Source organism: Salmo salar, chromosome ssa02 (genome assembly GCF_905237065.1).
Source record: "Salmo salar chromosome ssa02, Ssal_v3.1, whole genome shotgun sequence".
Lineage (NCBI taxonomy): Eukaryota > Metazoa > Chordata > Actinopteri > Salmoniformes > Salmonidae > Salmo > Salmo salar.
In genome coordinates this window covers 35,919,589-35,939,597 of record NC_059443.1, presented here as the reverse complement: position 1 = coordinate 35,939,597, position 20,009 = coordinate 35,919,589, and the positions used below count along the sequence as shown (strand labels likewise).

The 20,009-nt window shown below is 45.4% G+C and overlaps 1 protein-coding gene across 3 annotated transcripts in view; it reads left to right on the top strand.

The window, feature by feature from the left end:
• Positions 1-20,009, top strand: part of LOC106581810 (synaptic vesicle glycoprotein 2A) — a 60,990-nt gene that overhangs the window by 27,217 nt on the left and 13,764 nt on the right. For 2 of the 3 annotated variants that reach the window (XM_014164165.2, XM_014164155.2), the window contains exon 2: positions 6,921-7,688. The exons of the other annotated variant lie outside the window; for it this stretch is intronic. In XM_014164165.2, the coding sequence (XP_014019640.1) occupies positions 7,082-7,688 (607 nt within the window). In that variant the 5' untranslated portion in view covers positions 6,921-7,081. The remainder of the gene's footprint in view (positions 1-6,920; positions 7,689-20,009) is intronic. 3 annotated transcript variants of the gene reach the window in all.

Sequence of the window (20,009 nt, the reverse complement as noted above, 5' to 3'; positions counted from 1 at the left end):
AGACACACACTAGACCACACTAGACCACACTAGACACTCACTAGACCCACACTAGACCACACTAGACCACACTAGACACTCACTAGACCACACTAGACACACACTAGACCACACTAGACTCACACTAGACCACACTAGACCACACCTGACCACACTAGAGACTCACTAGACCCACACTAGATCACACTAGACCACACTAGACCCACACTAGACCACACTAGACACTCACTAGACACTCACTAGACACACACTATACCACACTAGACTCACACTAGACCACACTAGACCACACCTGACCACACTAGACACTCACTAGACCCACACTAGATCACACTAGACCACACTAGACCACACTAGACACTCACTAGACACACACTAGACCACACTAGACTCACACTAGACCACACTAGACCACACCTGACCACACTAGGCACTCACTAGATCACACTAGACCACACTAGACACTCACTAGACCCACACTAGACCACACTAGACACTCACTAGACACTCACTAGACACACACTCGACACACACTAGACCACACTAGACACTCGCTAGACACACAATAGACACTCACTAGACACACACTAGACCACACTAGACACTCACTAGACACACACTAGACCACACTAGACACACACTAGACCACAGTAGACACTCACTAGACCACACTAGACACTCACTAGACCACACTAGACACTCACTAGACACACACTAGACACTCACTAGACCACAGTAGACTAACACTAGACCACACTAGACACTCACTAGACCCACACTAGACCACACTAGACACTCACTAGACACTCACTAGACCACACTAGACACTCACTAGACACACACTAAACACACACTAGACCACACTAGACACTCACTAGACACACACTAGACAACACTAGACCACACTAGACACACACTAGACCAAACTAGACACTCACTAGACCACACTAGACACACATTAGACCACACTAGACCACACTAGACCACACTAGACTAACACTAGACCACACCAGACACACACTAGACCACACTAGATACTCACTAGACCACACTAGACAATCACTAGACCACACTAGACACTCACTAGACACACACTAGACACTCACTAGACCACACTAGACCACACTAGACCACACTAGACACTCACTAGACCACACTAGACAATCACTAGACCACACTAGACACACACTAGACCATACTAGACTCACACTAGACCACACTAGATCACACTAGACACACACTAGACCACACTAGACTCACACTAGACCACACTAGACACACACTAGACCACACTAGACAGACACTAGAACACACTAGACACACACTAGACCACACTAGACCACACTAGACACTCACTAGACCCACACTAGACCACACTAGACCACACTAGACACTCACTAGACCCACACTAGACCACACTAGACCACACTAGACACTCACTAGACCACACTAGACCACACTAGACACTCACTAGACATACACTAGAACACACTAGACTCACACTAGACCACACTAGACCACACCTGACCACACTAGACACTCACTAGACCCACACTAGACCACACTAGACCACACTAGACACTCACTAGACCACACTAGACACTCACTAGACCACACTAGACACACACTAGACCACACTAGACTCACACTAGACCACACTAGACCACACCTGACCACACTAGAGACTCACTAGACCCACACTAGATCACACTAGACCACACTAGACCCACACTAGACCACACTAGACACTCACTAGACACTCACTAGACACACACTAGACACACACTAGACACACACTAGACCACACTAGACACTCGCTAGACACACACTAGACACTCACTAGACACACACTAGACCACACGAGACCACACTAGACAAACACTAGAGCACACTAGACTAACACTAGACCACACTAGACACACACTAGACCACACTAGACTCACAATAGACCACACTAGACAGACACTAGAACACACTAGACACACACTAGACCACACTAGACACTCACTAGATCCACACTAGACCACACTAGACCACACTAGACCACACTAGACACTCACTAGACCCACACTAGACCACACTAGACCACACTAGACACTCACTAGACCACACTAGACCACACTAGACACTCACTAGAACACACTAGACTCACACTAGACCACACTAGACCACACCTGACCACACTAGACCCACACTAGACCACACTAGACACTCACTAGACCACACTAGACGACAATAGACACTCACTAGACACACACTAGACCACACTAGACCACACTAGACACTCACTAGACACCCACTAGACACTCACTAGACCACACTAGACACTCACTAGACCACACTAGACACTCACTGGACCACACTAGACACTCACTAGACACACACTAGATCACATTAGACACTCACTAGACCACACTAGACACACACTAGACCACACTAGACACTCACTAGACCACACTAGACACACATTAGACCACACTAGACCACACTAGACTAACACTAGACCACACCAGACACACACTAGACCACACTAGATACTCACTAGACCACACTAGACAATCACTAGACCACACTAGACACTCACTAGACACACACTAGACCACACTAGACACTCACTAGACCACACTAGACCACACTAGACACTCACTAGACCACGCTAGACAATCACTAGACCACGCTAGACACACACTAGACCATACTAGACTCACACTAGACCACACTAGACCACACTAGACAAACACTAGACCACACTAGACTCACACTAGACCACACTAGACACACACTAGACCACACTAGACTCACAATAGACCACACTAGACAGACACTAGAACACACTAGACACACACTAGACCACACTAGACACTCACTAGACCCACACTAGACCACACTAGACACTCACTAGACCCACACTAGACCGCACTAGACCACACTAGACACTCACTAGACCACACTAGACCACACTAGACACTCACTAGACATACACTAGAACACACTAGACTCACACTAGACCACACTAGACCACACTAGACCCACACTAGACCACACTAGACCACACTAGACACTCACTAGACCACACTAGACACTCACTAGACCACACTAGACACACACTAGACCACACTAGACTCACACTAGACCACACTAGACCACACCTGACCACACTAGACACTCACTAGACCACACTAGACACTCACTAGACCCACACTAGACCACACTAGACACTCACTAGACACTCACTAGACACACACTAGACACACACTAGACAACACTAGACACTCGCTAGACACACACTAGACACTCACTAGACACACACTAGACCACACTAGACACTCACTAGACACTCACTAGACACACACTAGACACTCACTAGACACGCACTAGACCACATTAGACACTCACTAGACAGACACTAGACCACACTAGACACACACTAGACCACACTAGACACTCACTAGACCACACTAGACCACACTAGATACCCACTAGACCACACTAGACCACACTAGACACTCACTAGACCCACACTAGACCACACTAGACACTCACTAGACACTCACTAGACCACACTAGACACTCACTAGACACACACTAAACACACACTAGACCACACTAGACACTCACTAGACACACACTAGACAACACTAGACCACACTAGACACACACTAGACCACACTAGACACTCACTAGACCACACTAGACACACATTAGACCACACTAGACCACACTAGACAACACTAGACCACACTAGACTAACACTAGACCACACTAGACCACACCAGACACACACTAGACCACACTAGATACTCACTAGACCACACTAGACAATCACTAGACCACACTAGACACTCACTAGACACACACTAGACACTCACTAGACCACACTAGACCACACTAGACCACACTAGACACTCACTAGACCACACTAGACAATCACTAGACCACACTAGACACACACTAGACCATACTAGACTCACACTAGACCACACTAGACCACACTAGGCACACACTAGACCACACTAGACTCACACTAGACCACACTAGACACACACTAGACCACACTAGACTCACACTAGACCACACTAGACAGACACTAGAACACACTAGACACACACTAGACCACACTAGACCACACTAGACACTCACTAGACCCACACTAGACCACACTAGACCACACTAGACCACACTAGACACTCACTAGACCCACACTAGACCACACTAGACACTCACTAGACCACACTAGACCACACTAGACACTCACTAGACCACACTAGACCACACTAGACCACACTAGACTCACACTAGACCACACTAGACCACACTAGACCACACTAGACACTCACTAGACCACACTAGACACTCACTAGACACACACTAGACCACATTAGACACTCACTAGACACACACTAGACAACACTAGACCACACTAGACACACACTAGACCACACTAGACACTCACTAGACCACACTAGACACACATTAGACCACACTAGACCACACTAGACCACACTAGACCACACTAGACTAACACTAGACCACACTAGACCACACCAGACACACACTAGACCACACTAGATACTCACTAGACCACACTAGACACTCACTAGACCCACACTAGACCAAACTAGACCACACTAGACCACACTAGACACACATTAGACCACACCAGACACACACTAGACCACACTAGACACACATTAGACCACACCAGACACTCACTAGACTACACTAGACCACACTAGATACTCACTAGACCACACTAGACACTCACTAGACACTTACTAGACCACACTAGACCACACTAGACACTCACTAGACCACACTAGATACTTACTAGACTACACTAGACCACACTAGACACTCACTAGACCTCACTAGACACTTACTAGACCACACTAGACCACACTAGACACTCACTAGACCACACTAGATACTCACTAGACACTCACTAGACCACACTAGACCACACTAGACCACACTAGACACTTACTAGACCACACTAGACCACACTAGACACTCACTAGACTACACTAGACCACACTAGACACTTACTAGACCACACTAGACCACACTACACACTTACTAGACCACACTAGACCACACTAGACACTCACTAGACCACACTAGACACTTACTAGACCACACTAGACCACACTACACACTTACTAGACCACACTAGACCACACTAGACCACACTAGACACTCTCTAGACCACACTAGACACTCACTAGACCACACTAGACACTCACTAGACTACACTAGACCACACTAGACACTCACTAGACCCACACTAGACACTCACTAGACCACACTAGACACTCACTAGACTACACTAGACCACACTAGACCACACTAGACCACACTAGACCACACTAGTCCACACTAGTCACTCACTAGACTACACTAGACCACACTAGACACTTACTATACCACAATAGACACTCACTAGACCACACTAGACACTCACTAGACCACACTAGACCACACTAGACCACACTAGACTACACTAGACCACACTAGACACTTACTAGACCACACTAGACCACACTAGACACACACTAGACCACACTAGACACGCACTAGACCCACACTAGACCACACTAGACACTCACTAGACCACACTAGACCACACTAGACCACACTAGACCACACTAGACACTCACTAGACCACACTAGACACTTACTAGACCACACTAGACACTCACTAGACCACACTAGACACTCACTAGACCCACACTAGACCACACTAGACACTCACTAGACCACACTAGACACACACTAGACCACACTAGACACACACTAGACCACACTAGACCAAACTAGACACTCACTAGACACACACTAGACCACACTAGACACTCACTAGACACACACTAGACCATACTAGACACTCACTAGACCACACTAGACACACACTAGACACTCACTAGACACACACTAGACCACACTAGACCACACTAGACACTCACTAGACACACACTAGGGAAACTTAGAAAACATTATTTCCACATCAGTTCACTGAATACCACAAGATGATTTTTAATTTGATATAGCTGAAGGACTAAGCTATCTCCCAACAGAAACTGGTAGTGTTACCTAATTGCCTACAGTTGCTCATCAGATTAATGCATTTGTCTGCTAGACATGTAGGCTTACATCACCCCATTCTCCAGATTGTCAGACAGGAAATACTAATGTATCTTTGTAGACTTCCTGGGAACAAATGTAATTGCAGTGCTCCTAACTGGGCCGTCAGTGTCGCGGTATGTTCCCTTGAAGGTTTGATTCAAGCCGAGAGCCATTGGAAATGCCATGCTGTGACTTGTGGATGGGCTGGGAGAGAGCTATGAGATAACTGGTGCTCAATCAATGCAGGCCACTGAGGTAGAACAGGAGCTCTTCTGTCATTTTCTACTTAAAGCTGTCATTTCCACTTATTAAGGACATTACATTGGGTCAGATAAGGTGGGCTGACTGGGCTCAGCCATAGGAATAAGGCCATTTGTTGAGAATCATGAATACAGGTATTGAGAACCTCCATGCGGTTACTGGCTTCACTTGAGTTTGGCTTTCTGTGGCATGTGCAGCACAGGAGGCAGGACGGATCATAATAATGGCTGGAATGGAGGAAATGGAATGGTGTCAAACACGTGTTTGATGTGTTCGATACCGTTCCATTTATTCCGTTCAAGCCATTACTATGAGCCCGTCCTCCCAATTAAGGTGCCACCGGCCATCTGTCAAGTACAGACGCAGGTGTATACTCTTATGAAAATTACAACAGTATGGAAACACCATAGTTTGTTTTTCTTGATTGAAAGTTGGAGTGAGAATGAGTGAGAATTGTGATGGACAGTTGATGCTGCGTAGTTTCTTTCCACAGTGTTGGAGGTGCCGTTCTGACACAGTCCTCTCTTTCATTCCAGCTCTCAATTTGGAGGAAAATATTCTGTCTGTAGCTGATAAAGGAGCTGTCCGTGGCGCTGAATTCCAGATCCACAGATATCCCCAGTGCACACCCATGCCCTTGTGCCACTCCTGATATCTCCCGTTCCTAGCAGCAACCAACCTCACCGCCAGAGCCAAGATGGATGACGGCTACGGACGAGACGGACGGCAGGACTTCATCCGCGGCGCCAAAGACATCGCTAAGGTGGTGAAGAAGCAGGCGGGCAAGAAGGTGGGCCGCAGTGTGGACAAAATGGCCGACGAGTACACCAAGCGCTCATACAAGCGCTTCGAGGAAGAGGACGATGATGACGACTACCCCGTTCAGCAGAGCCAAGATGGCGACGGCTACTACCGCAACGACAGCCGGGCCAACGACGACGAGGGTGGCCACAGCGACTCCACGGAAGGTCACGACGAAGACGATGAGATCTACGAGGGCGAGTACCAGGGGATCCCCCGGGCGGATTCCGGCAAAACGGGTCCGGTGGACGGGATGGCCCCCCAAGCTCAGATCAGGGACCTGGCCCAGTTCGAGGCGGAGAGGAGGAAGGATCAGGAGGAGCTGGCCCAGCAGTACGAGACCATCCTGCAGGAGTGTGGCCATGGGAAGTTCCAGTGGACGCTGTACTTTGTGCTGGGGCTGGCCCTCATGGCAGACGGTGTGGAGATCTTCGTGGTGGGCTTTGTGCTGCCCAGCGCAGAGAAGGACATGTGTCTGTCAGAGGAAAGCAAGGGCATGTTGGGTAAGATGCTAATGGCCAGCCTAATATTGATTATTCTAACTGTATTACTCTATCTCTATTCTGGTTCCCTTATTCCTCTTTCCCACCTTGTTTATTCGCTCTTTAGCCCTCACTCTCTTTTTCCCTCTCACTCTCTTTTTCCCTCTCACACTCTTTAGTCCTCTAACTCTCTTTAGCTCTCTCACTCTATTTATCCCTCTCACTCTATTTAGTGCTCTCACTCTATTTAGTGCTCTCACTCTCTTTAGCACGCTCACTCTCTTTAGCACGTCACTCTCTTTATCCCTCTCACTCTATTTAGACCTCTCACTCTCTTTAGTCCTCTCACTCTCTTTAGTCCTCTAACTCTCTTTTTCCCTCTCACTCTCTTTAGCCCTCTCACTCTCTTTATCTCTCTCACTCTATTTATCCCTCTCACTCTATTTAGTGCTCTCACTCTATTTAGTCCTCTCACTCTCTTTAGCACGCTCACTCTCTTTATTCCTCTCACTCTCTTTATCCCTCTCACTCTATTTAGACCTCTCACTCTCTTTAGTCCTCTCAGTCTATTTCGTCCTCTCACTCTCTTTATCCCTGTCACTATCTTTAGTCCTCTCACTCTATTTAGTCCTCTCACTCTCTTTAGCCCTCTCACTCTCTTTAGTCCTCTCACTCTATTTAGTCCTCTCACTCTCTTTAGCCCTCTCACTCTATTTAGCCCTCTCACTCTCTTTAGCCCTCTCACTCTCTTTAGCCCTCTCACTCTATTTAGTCCTCTCACTCTATTTAGCATGCTCACTCTCTTTTTCCCTCTCACTCTATTTAGACCTCTCACTCTCTTTAGTCCTCTCACTCTATTTAGTCCTCTCACTCTCTTTACCCCTCTCACTCTCTTTAGCCCTCTCGCTCTATTTCGTCCTCTCACTCTCTTTATCCCTCTCACTATCTTTAGCCCTCTCACTATCTTTAGCCCTCTCACTCTATTTAGCCCTCTCACTCTATTTAGTCCTCTCACTCTATTTAGTCCTCTCACTCTCTTTAGTCCTCTCACTCTCTTTAGCCCTCTCACTCTCTTAGTCCTCTCACTCTCTTTATCCCTCTCACTCTATTTAGCCCACTCACTCTCTTAGGCCTCTCACTCTCTTTAGCCCTCTCACTCTCTTTAGCCCTCTCACTTTATTTATCCTTCTCACTCTATTTAGTCCTCTCACTCTATTTACTCCTCTCACTCTATTTATCCCCCTCACTCTATTTAGTCCTCTCACTCTATTTAGCCCTCTCACTCTATTTAGTCCTCTCACTCTATTTAGCCCTCTCACTCTATTTAGTCCTCTCACTCTATTTAGTCCTCTCACTCTATTTAGTCCTCTCACTCTATTTAGTCCTCTCACGGTCTTTATCAGTTTTTGTCTGCATGTCTTTATTCCCTACAAAAGCAAGCTTGAGTTCAAAGAGGTAGCTTAATCAAGGGATTCTTCGGGATTTTGGCAATGAGGCATGCATGCTAGTAGATACCCATAGACTTCCAGTCATTGCGCTAACACTAGTTAGCATTGGCTCGAGAAACTATCTCTAATGTCCTTCATACCGGGCTCCCGAGTGGCGCAGTGGTCTAGGGCATTGCATCTCAGTGCAAGAGGCATCGCTACAGTCCCTGGTTTGATTCCAGGCTGTATCACATCCGGCCGTGATTGGGATTCCCATAGAGCGGTGCACAGTTGTCCGGGTTTGGCCGGGGCAGGCCGTCATTGTAAATAAGAATTTGTTCTTAACTTCTTATAACCTTCTTATATCCTCACCTATAATAAAATATATAGCACTCTCAAGAAAAACAATTTCAGAAGATGTATTCGGCAAACGAGACATAAAAATAGTATCCAGAAATTAATCTGATGCTGGGGAAGTAGATAAAGGGCCGCATTGCCAAAATCCTGAAGTATCACTTTAATATAAAATGTTCCCCATGCCACATTTTCCCCATACTCTTATTATTTTAACACACTTTATATGGGTTTACAGTATCTAAAGGCCTTTAGGATTCACTGCCCATGTAACTACTGAACGCCCCCTTTAATTCTCAAACCATCTCTGAAATCCAAGCCAAATCCAAGCCAAATCCTATACATGCTTTGGTTCAGGTGTTTTATAGCAGAATATACTGCACACTGGAGACCATAGCATAGGCCCATTAAGAGAATGGTGTGTGCAGTGTGAAGCTACTCATGTGACCATTTCCCTTCCTGGGGGACAATGTCCATTCCATGCCTAACACACCATCTGTCTTTGGCCATTCAGCAAGGACACAATGAACGAGGGCTATGGTCCTAACACATTCAACTCATTCTCCATTTGTACTGGCAGGCTGTGTTGTGCATGTTGTTTTTTATCGATTCGTTTTGTTTGTCTTGTTGCTTTTTGTTTGATGTGGGGAGTGAGGTAAGCGTATTGAATGGCGTGTTCGAAGGGTCATGTTTTTATAGCATAGCAGAATTGAGAATGGATTCAAACAACCTCTCTCCATCACCATTACGTTCTCCTCTATTGTTGTTCGGCCAAAAGTCATACTGATCCATATTGATTATTTTGCCAATGGCAGTTTTTGCTCATATTTAGATTGATTCAGTGAATGATCACATACACTCCACATAACACTGACATAGAGATGACTCATTTGACATCCAGTCATGCATGTGTGGGTTGTTTTCTAGTCGACATATGGCATGTGTGCATGCTTTCGTATGTAATGGATGTGTAGGTATGGACCCAGCAGCGACACTCCCCCGCATGTGCTCTGGCAGACGAATATGTTTGTGTTTGTGTCTGTGTGAACTGTATGTGTGGTCTCTGGCTGAAGACTGGCTTGCATGTGTATCTCTCTCGCCCTCTCTCGCTCTCTCTCTCTCTCTGTGTCCCTCACTGGGTCTCTGTACGTGCTGTGTTGGGGGAGCCAGTATGGAAACAAGGCCCTTGGTCTCTCCCCTGTTACACAACATGCCTGACTCATGCTGGAGTGCTTCACTCATGTATGCCGCTGTGCCGCCCATGGGTCCTAGTGTCCTCGCTGTTCCCTCCTCCCTGCCTGCCATTGTGTTACCCTGCCTGCCATTGTATTAGTAGTCAGAATAGACCGCTGTTAGTGTTGTCAAGGAGCCAGTCTCTTTAACCTGACGCACCCTGGCGGAACCACACAGTGTGTGTGTGTGTGTGTGTGTGTGTGTGTGTGTGTGTGTGTGTGTGTGTGTGTGTGTGTGTGTGTGTGTGTGTGTGTGTGTGTGTGTGTGTGTGTGTGTGCGATAATGACCATAATATATCCATCCCTGGTGCACCCGTCCAGCAGCAGTAAGCATCCACAATAGAGGTGAATTTGGAAATCGTGACACTGTGCTTGGAACATCCATTTTTTCACGAAAGACAGAAAGGTACATAGCTACAGATGCATTGTTACATTTCTCTTTGTAGAACGCAAATGGAGAATCTTTGGTTGCCATTTTGCAATAGTACTGTCTGCCGCTCAACAAGAGATTTCTGGGGAACTGCTGGAGATGTAGCTGTACGATGTCACTGTCAGACAGATTTAACACAGTTGAGCAGATGCACTTCATTTCTACTGACAAGCAATATCAAGACTCCATTTTCTAAAATGATACCATTGTGTCTTGTTGACAGTGTGGTTATATTCAAACCGCTAGTCATGGTGCCTTTTCTCTTTACCGTGGTGATGTTTTCAAGGTGGATGTAAACTTAGCCATAACCTTGGGAAAATTCACATTGTCCCCTTTGGTCTTTTCGTTGTGTGCTTGTCTCTTGTTTTCAGATAGCTCGGCTGGTAGCCCTGAGGGTAAAGAGAACCTTTCTCTCCCGGTGTCTCCTTGGCCTTTAGATAAACATGGCAGAGATGGAAGGAGGGAGAGAGGGATGATTAAAAAAGGGCTAGACCGTGACAGCAGAGCAGAGGTGTGTGTCTGTTTTACTCAGCAAAGCAAGGAGGAACATGGTTAGCATTTAAGGAACTGTGATGGCAGTGTGTTAGCATATTAGCAATGGAAGATGTAGAGCTTTTTAGCAAGGGTAGAGTCATGTTAGCATTTAGTGATGCGTGATGGATGTAGTAGTGTATTAGAAAACGATCTTAGCATTGGTAGTATTATATTAGCATTTGGGATATTTTAGGGAACAGAATGTCCTATGTTCAGTGTGCAACATCAGCATTTTAACAATGTACAGCAAAGTAGGAAGCATTTTAGCTTTGGCATAGAAACAGTAACACCATGGTAGATTTATACTGCTTTTTTACATGAGGGGACAGAATTTGTGAGAGCAGTAGCATTTTGACTGTAATGGTGATGGTCAACTAAATCAACTGGCACAATGCTCTCTACTCTATGAAGGATCCTCTGCCCCAGGCTCACTCAAAAAAGCCCTGTGCGCTCTCGCAGAAAGGGGAAAATGGCTATTAATAGCACCCACAATGAGTATCCTACCAGATATTCAGGTCCCCTTCAACTGTGAGAAAGTAAACTGTGTATGACTGCATTGTAATGCCATAATTTGGGTCTATTACCGGTGATTGGAACAGAAATGCAATCGTCTCATTCTTACAAATGCTATTACATTCATGTTATATGGTATGCACTTTGCTATCATCAGAATCACATGGAATCAATAACAATCTATGTACATTAAAGCTGCTTTTCATCATCAGTAAATAGGTGAATCTCTCTCTCTCTCACACACACACACACACACACACACACACACACACACACACACACACACACACACACACACACACACACACACACACACACACACACACACACTCCTCCATAGCCCTGCAGCCTCAGTGAGCTCTGTCACCGCGCTGCAGCTCACAGATTGTGGACTCCCTCCTCTCATCACTCTCTCTCTTCTCCTCCTCTCCCCTCCCCACATCCTATTTTCTCTTTTGAATCATGTGGAGCTCAGCTGTCTGGAAGGCTCCTCCCTACCTCTCTCTCTCTCCCATCTTTCTCTCTCTCTCTCTAACTGCCTCCCATGGGAGTCTCCCCTACTGTTTCCGTGATCCTTGGGTACAGTAAACAGATTCAACTTTGGTTAACAACAGCACTCAGAGTTGGCAGAATGATAACAGACCACCATTGGATGCAAGCCGGAACTACAGAATGAATATTGTAACAAACTCACTCAATTATGCATGAATGAAAAATAAACATTAGCGATGTTTATGAGTGCTACTTTAGGCTACTGTATGTTTCATCATGGGATCCGTAGCCAATATGCCACAATTTGTAAAATGCCTAATATGAAGTATGGAAGGGGTATCATGGCAGAATTCACAAGCCATCTGTGAATATCTCCTCAACTATAGCATTTGTTTTGGTGAGTGTGGATATTTTATACAGTTGCCATTGGCAACCATTATTTTAAAATTGCAAATCATTTATTTTGTCAGGTCTTCTATTTTAGACCTGTTGGCATTTTTAATATTCTCCCGCTGTATTAGTAATAAAAGGCCTGTAGATGTATTTTTCAGGCTGTGTCAGACTGACTCAATTCACCAGGAACAATCTCTCACAACATTAAAAGATAAAGCATTTATCACACCCTATGTGATTTCCTCTGTGGATGGGCTATTGCATTCCGGCCAGTCCCTGGGATGTGCTGCTGACTGTGGCTGCGATAGCCTTGGTGGCTAACTTGACGACAGAAATACAGATACAGAGATTGAGGCTACTTTTGACCAGGGCCCTATGACCAAAGCCCTAATGGCCCTGGTCAAAATAAGTGCACTATACAGGAAGTAGGATACCATTTGGGAAGCACTGAGCGATACAGAGAGCGCTAGGGTAGATTGAGGATCAGCACAACAGACAGCTCCCCCAGCAGAGCTCTGCTCCCCCTATAGGCCAGGGAAGAGAGGGAGCGAGGCACAGACACCCAGGCCACTGGCTGCCACTGCTACTGCATTGCGGCGATGGCTTTCAAGCTCAGTCATCATCACCAGCTCCCTCCTGCCGCTCAGGCCTATTGTTAAGGCGGGGGACACACAACGGCGTTGACAGCTGGCTCTCTACACCGTCGCTGCACACACAGAGATAGAGAGGTCTCGTACACACCTCCTAGCAAGAGGAAGAAAGTCACCTTCACACACACACACACACACACACACACACACACACACACACACACACACACACACACACACACACACACACACACACACACACACACACACACACACACACACACAGCTGAAGGGGAAGGCGGTGGGACACACAACATCACACAGGTCTCTTTCTCACCAACAACACAGTGCTTCTGTACTGTTAGCCTTGGTACCATGAAAGCGCTATTTCAACATTAGCCAGCACTGACCCTGCATTGGGCCCATAGTGTGTTATTATCTGCCAGGCCAACACTGGCTGTGCTACTTAGCAACATTAGGGCTGTGTTACTGTTCTATTGTGATTTGGTGAGTTCAAAATGGCTGCCATCCGTCATCCTCATACAATGTACAGCTAAAGCACTTTGAGACATAGTGAGAATGCTATATGTCTTAAATTCATTCTCAGTGACATGGTAAGTCCAATAACCATTAAAACATGATCATGAGAGAGAGAGACAGAGACAGACTAGCTTTGTTCTCGCCAACAGGCTGGTGTGTGTGAGTCATCGTGTTGGTGTATTTACACCACTGAGGTATAAAAAGAACTTGAGACTGTATGTCTGTGGTATACACACATACTACAGACATACAGTACACACATACTACAGACATACAGTACACACATACTACAGACATACAGTACACACAAGCGGGTCTGCATTGATGTCTGTGGTATGTGTGTTCACACTTGTGCTTGTGAGAAAGCGATTAAGAGTGTTGGGCCAGTTACTGAAAAGGTCGCTGGTTTGAGTCCCCTAGATGACTAGGTGAAAAATCTGTCCAGGTGCCCTTGAGCAAGGCACTTAGCCCTAATTGCTCCTGTAAGTCGCTCTGGATAAGAGCATCTGCTAAATGACTAAAATGTAAAAAGAAGGAGAATCCTTTAGCAGATCTCACTCACCAGTGACTTACATTGGATTTGCTTATGTTATGTAGGAGTGTGTGTGGATGTCTTCAAATATAATTTTTATATACAGTACCAATCAAAAGTTTGGACACACCTACTCATTCAAGGGATTTCATTTACTATTTTCTACATTATAGGATATTAGTGAAGACATTACAATTATGAAATAACACATATGGAATCATGTAGTAACCAAAAAAGTGTTAAACAAGTTAAAATATATTTTAGATTTTAGATTCTTCAAAGTAGCCACCTTTTGCCTTGATGACAGCTTTGCACACTCTTGGCATTCTCTCAACCAGCTTCATGAGGAATGCTTTTCCAACAGTCTTGAAGGCATTCCCACATATGTTGAGCACTTGTTGGCTGCTTTTCCTTCACTCTGCGGTCTAACTCATCCCAAACCATCTCAGTTGGGTTGAGGTCAGGTGATTGTGGAGGGCAGGTCATCTGATGCAGCACTCCATCACTCTCCTTCTTGGTCAAATAGCCCTTACACAGCCTGGAGGTGTGTTGGGTCATTGTCCTGTTGAAAAACAAATGATAGTCCCACTAAGTGCAAACCAGATGGGATGGCGTATCGCTGCACATTGCTGTGGTAGCCATGCTGTAAAATTGTGCATTGAATTCTAAATAAATTACAGACAGTGTCACCAACAAAGCACCCACACACCATCACACCTCCTCCTCTATGCTTCACGGTGGGAACCACACATGCGGAGATCATCCATTCACCTATTCTGTATTTCACAAAGACACGGAGGTTGGAATCAACAATCTCAGATTTGGATTCATCAGACCAAAGGACAGATTTCTACCGGTCTAATGTCCATTGCTCGTGTTTCTTGGCCCAAACAAGTCTCTTCTAATTATTAGTTTCCTTTAGTGGTGGTTTCTTTGCAGCAATTCAACCATGAAGGACTGATTCACGCAGTCTCCTCTGAACAGATGTGAGATGTGTCTGTTACTTGAACTCTGTGAAGCATTTATTTGGAAGGAAAGAAATTCAACAAATGAACTTTTATCAAGGTACACGTGTTAATTGAAATGCATTCCAGGTGACTACCACATGAAGCTGAAACTAACCCTGATTCAGCTGACCATCCTACTCATGCTAGATTACGGAGACATCATTTATAGATAAGCAGGTAAGGGTGCTCTCGAGCGGCTAGATGTTCTTTACCATTCGGCCATCAGATTTGCCACCAATGCTCCTTATAGGACACATCACTGCACTCTATACTCCTCTGTAAACTGGTCATCTCTGTATACCTGTCGCAAGACCCACTGGTTGATGCTTATTTATAAAACCCTCTTTGACCTCACTCCCCCCTATCTGAGATATCTACTGCAGCCCTCATCCTCCACATACAACACCCGTTCTGCCAGTCACATTCTGTTAAAGGTCCCCAAAGCACACAAATCCCTGGGTCGCTCCTCTTTTCAGTTCGCTGCAGCTAGTGACTGGAACGATCTGCAACAAACACTCAAATTCGACAGTTTTATCTCAATATCTTCATTCAAAGACTAAATCATGGACACTCTTACTGACAGTTGTGGCTGCTTTGCGTGATGTATTGTTGTCTCTACCTTCTTGCCCTTTGTGCTGTTGTCTGCGCCCAATAATGTTTGTACCATGCTTTGTGCTGCTACCATATTGTGTTTCTACCATGTTGTTGTCATGTTGTGTTGCTACCATGCTGTGTTGTCATGTGTTGCTGCCTTACTATGTTGTAGGTCTCTCTTTATGTAGTGTTGTGTTGTCTCTATTGTCGTGATGTCTCTTATTTATATTGTATTTATTTTTTATTTTTAATCCCAGACCCCAGTCCCCGCAGGAGGCCTTTTGCCTTTTGGTAGGCCATCATTGTAAATAAGAATTTGTTCTTAACTGACTTGCCTAGTTAAATAAAGGTTAAATACATTTTTTATAAAAAGCTGGTTGAGAGAATGCCAAGAGTGTGCAACGCTGTCATCAAGTGAAAGGGTGGTTACATATATTTTGATTTGTTTAACACTTTTTTGGTTTCTAAATTATTCCATATGTGTTATTTCATAGTTTTGATGTCTTCACTATTACTCTACAATGTAGAAAATAGTAAAAATAAAGAAAAACCCTGGAATGAGTAGGTGTGTCCAAACTTTTGACTGGTACTGTGCAGTCGTGGCCAAACGTTTTGAGAATGACATAAATATTAATTTTCACAAAGTCTGCTGCCTCAGTTTGTATGATGGCAATTTGCATATACTCCAGAATGTTATGAAGAGTGATCAGATGAATTGCGATTAATTGCAAAGTCCCTATTTGCCATGCAAATGAACTGAATCCCCAAAAAACATTTCCACTGCATTTCGGCCCTGCCACAAAAGGACCAGCTGACATCATGTCAGTGATTCTCTCGTTAACACAGGTGTGAGTGTTGACGAGGACAAGGCTGGAGATCACTCTGTCATGCTGATTGAGTTCGAATAACAGACTGGACGCTTCAAAAGGAGGGTGGTGCTTGGAATCATTGTTCTTCCTCTGTCAACCATGGTTACCTGCAAGGAAACATGTGCCGTCATAATTGCTTTGCACAAAAAGGGCTTCACAGGCAAGGATATTACTGCCAGTAAGATTGCACCTAAATCAACCATTTATCGGATCATCAAGAACTTAAGGAGAGCGGTTCAATTGGTGTGAATAAGGCTTCAGGGCGCCCAAGAAAGTCCAGCAAGCACCAGGACCGTCTCCTAAAGTTGATTCAGCTGCAGGATCGGGGCACCACCAGTACAGAGCTTGCTCAGGAATGGCAGCAGGCAGGTGTGAGTGCATCTGCACGCACAGTGAGGTGAAGACTTTTGGAGGATGGCCTGGTGTCAAGAAGGGCAGCAAAGAAGCCACTTCTCTCCAGGAAAAACATCAGGGACAGACTGATATTCTGCAAAAGGTACAGGGATTGGACTGCTGAGGACTGGGGTAAAGTCATTTTCTCTGATGAATCCCCTTTTTCCGATTGTTTGGGGCATCCGGAAAAAGTTTGTCCGGAGAAGACAAGGTGAGCGCTACCATCAGTCCTGTGTCATGCCAACAGTAAAGCATCCTGAGACCATTCATGTGCGGGGTTGCTTCTCAGCCAAGGGAGTAGGCTCACTCAAAATGTTGCCTAAGACCAGCCATGAATAAAGAATGGTACCAACACATCCTCCGAGAGCAACTTCTCTCAACCATCCAGGAACAGTTTGGTGATGAAGAATGCCTTTTCCAGCATGATGGAGCACCTTGCCATAAGGGAAAAATTGATAACTAAGTGGCTCGGGGAACAAAACATCGATATTTTGGGTCCATGGCCAGGAAACTTCCCAGACCTTAATCCCATTGAGAACTTGTGGTCAATCCTCAAGAGGCGGGTGGACAAACAAAAACCCACAAATTCTGACCAACTCCAACCATTGATTATGCAAGAATGGGCTGCCATCAGTCAGGATGTGGCCCAGAAGTTAATTGACAGCATGTCAGGGCAGATTGCAGAGGTCTTGAAAAAGAAGGGTCATCACTGCAAATATTGACTCTTTGCATCAACTTCGTGAAATTGTCAATAAAAGCCTTATGAAATGCGTGTAATTATTCCTTCAGTATTCCATAGTAACATCTGACAAAAATATCTAAAGACACTGAAGCAGCAAACTTTGTGGAAATTAATATTTGTGTCATTCTCAAAACTTTTGGCCACGACTATACAGGGGGGGTACCGAAACAGAGTCAATGTGCAGGGGCACTGGTTATTTGAGGTAGTATATAAATGTAGTTAGATTTATTAAAGTGACTATGCATAGATGTCAACAGAGAGTAGCAGTGGTGTAAAGGGGGGGGCACTGCAAGTAGTCTGGGTTGCCATTTGACTAGATGTTCAGGAGTCTTATGTCTTGGGGGTAGAAGCTGTTTAGAAGCTTCTTGGACCTAGACTTGGCGCTCCGGTACTGCTGGCCGTGCGGTAGTAGAGAGAACAGTCTATGACTAGCGTGGCTGGAGTCTTTGACAATTTTTAGGGCCTTCCTCTGACACCGCCTGGTAGAGAGGTCCTGGATGCTAGGAAGCTTGGCCCAGTAATGTACTGGGCCATTAGCACTACCCTCTGTAGTGCCTTGCGGTCGGAGCAGAGCAGTTGCCATACCAGGCAGTGATGCAACCAGTCAGGATGCTCTCGATGGTGCAGCTGTAGAACCTTTTGAGGATCTGAGGACCCATGCCAAATCTTTTCAGTCTCCTTCGGGGGAATAGGTTTTGTCGTGCGCGCTTCACGACTGTCATGGGGTGCTTGGACCATGTTATTTTGTTGGTGATGTGGACACCAAGGAACTTGAAGCTCTCAACCTGCTCCACTGCAGCCCTGTCGATGATAATGGGGGAGTGCTCAGTCCTCTTTTTCCTGTAGTCCACAATCATCTCCTTTGTCTTGATCACGTTGAGGGAGAGGTTGGTGTCCTGGCACCACACGGCCAGGTCTCTGACCTCCTCGCTATAGGCTGCCTCGTTGTTGTCGGTGATCAGGCCTACCACTGTTGTGTCAAGCCAATGACTGATGTGGTGTACTACTGACTCAATGCCATCGGAGGAATCCTGGAGCATATTCCAGTCTGTGCTAGCAAAATAGTCCTGTAGCTTAGCTTCTGCTTCATCTGACCACTTTTTTATTCATCTAGTCATTGGTGCTTCCTGCTTTAATTTTTGCTTGTAAGCAGGAATCAGGAGGATGGAATTATGGTCAGATTTGCCAAATGGAGGGCGAGGGAGAGCTTTGTATGCATCTCTGCGTGTGGAGTATAGGTGGTCCAGAGTTCTTTCCCCTCTGGTTGCACATTTAACATGCTGATAGAAATTTGGTAAAACTGATTTAAGTTTCCCTGCATTAAAGTCCCCGGCTACTAGGAGCGCCGCCTCTGGGTGAGCGTTTTCTTGTTTGCTTATGGCGGAATACAACTCATTCAATTCTATCTTAGTGCCAGCCTCGGACTGTGGTGGTATGTAAACAGCTACAAAGAATATAGATGAAAACTCTATATAGATGAAACACCCATTCAGGTGTAGGATCTTAATTTGAACCAGTTTTCTGTGGCATCCTGCAGCAATAGGAAAAGTGAATTATTATGTGGATTATAATGAATGCACATTTTTGTAGGGGTTGATACATTTTAAGGAAGGGAAAATCAAGTCTGAAAGTCTTTTAAAGTGGAAAATGAAATTCTAATCTACGAGTTTTTTCCCCCTGCAAAGTTCTCCTACAACAGG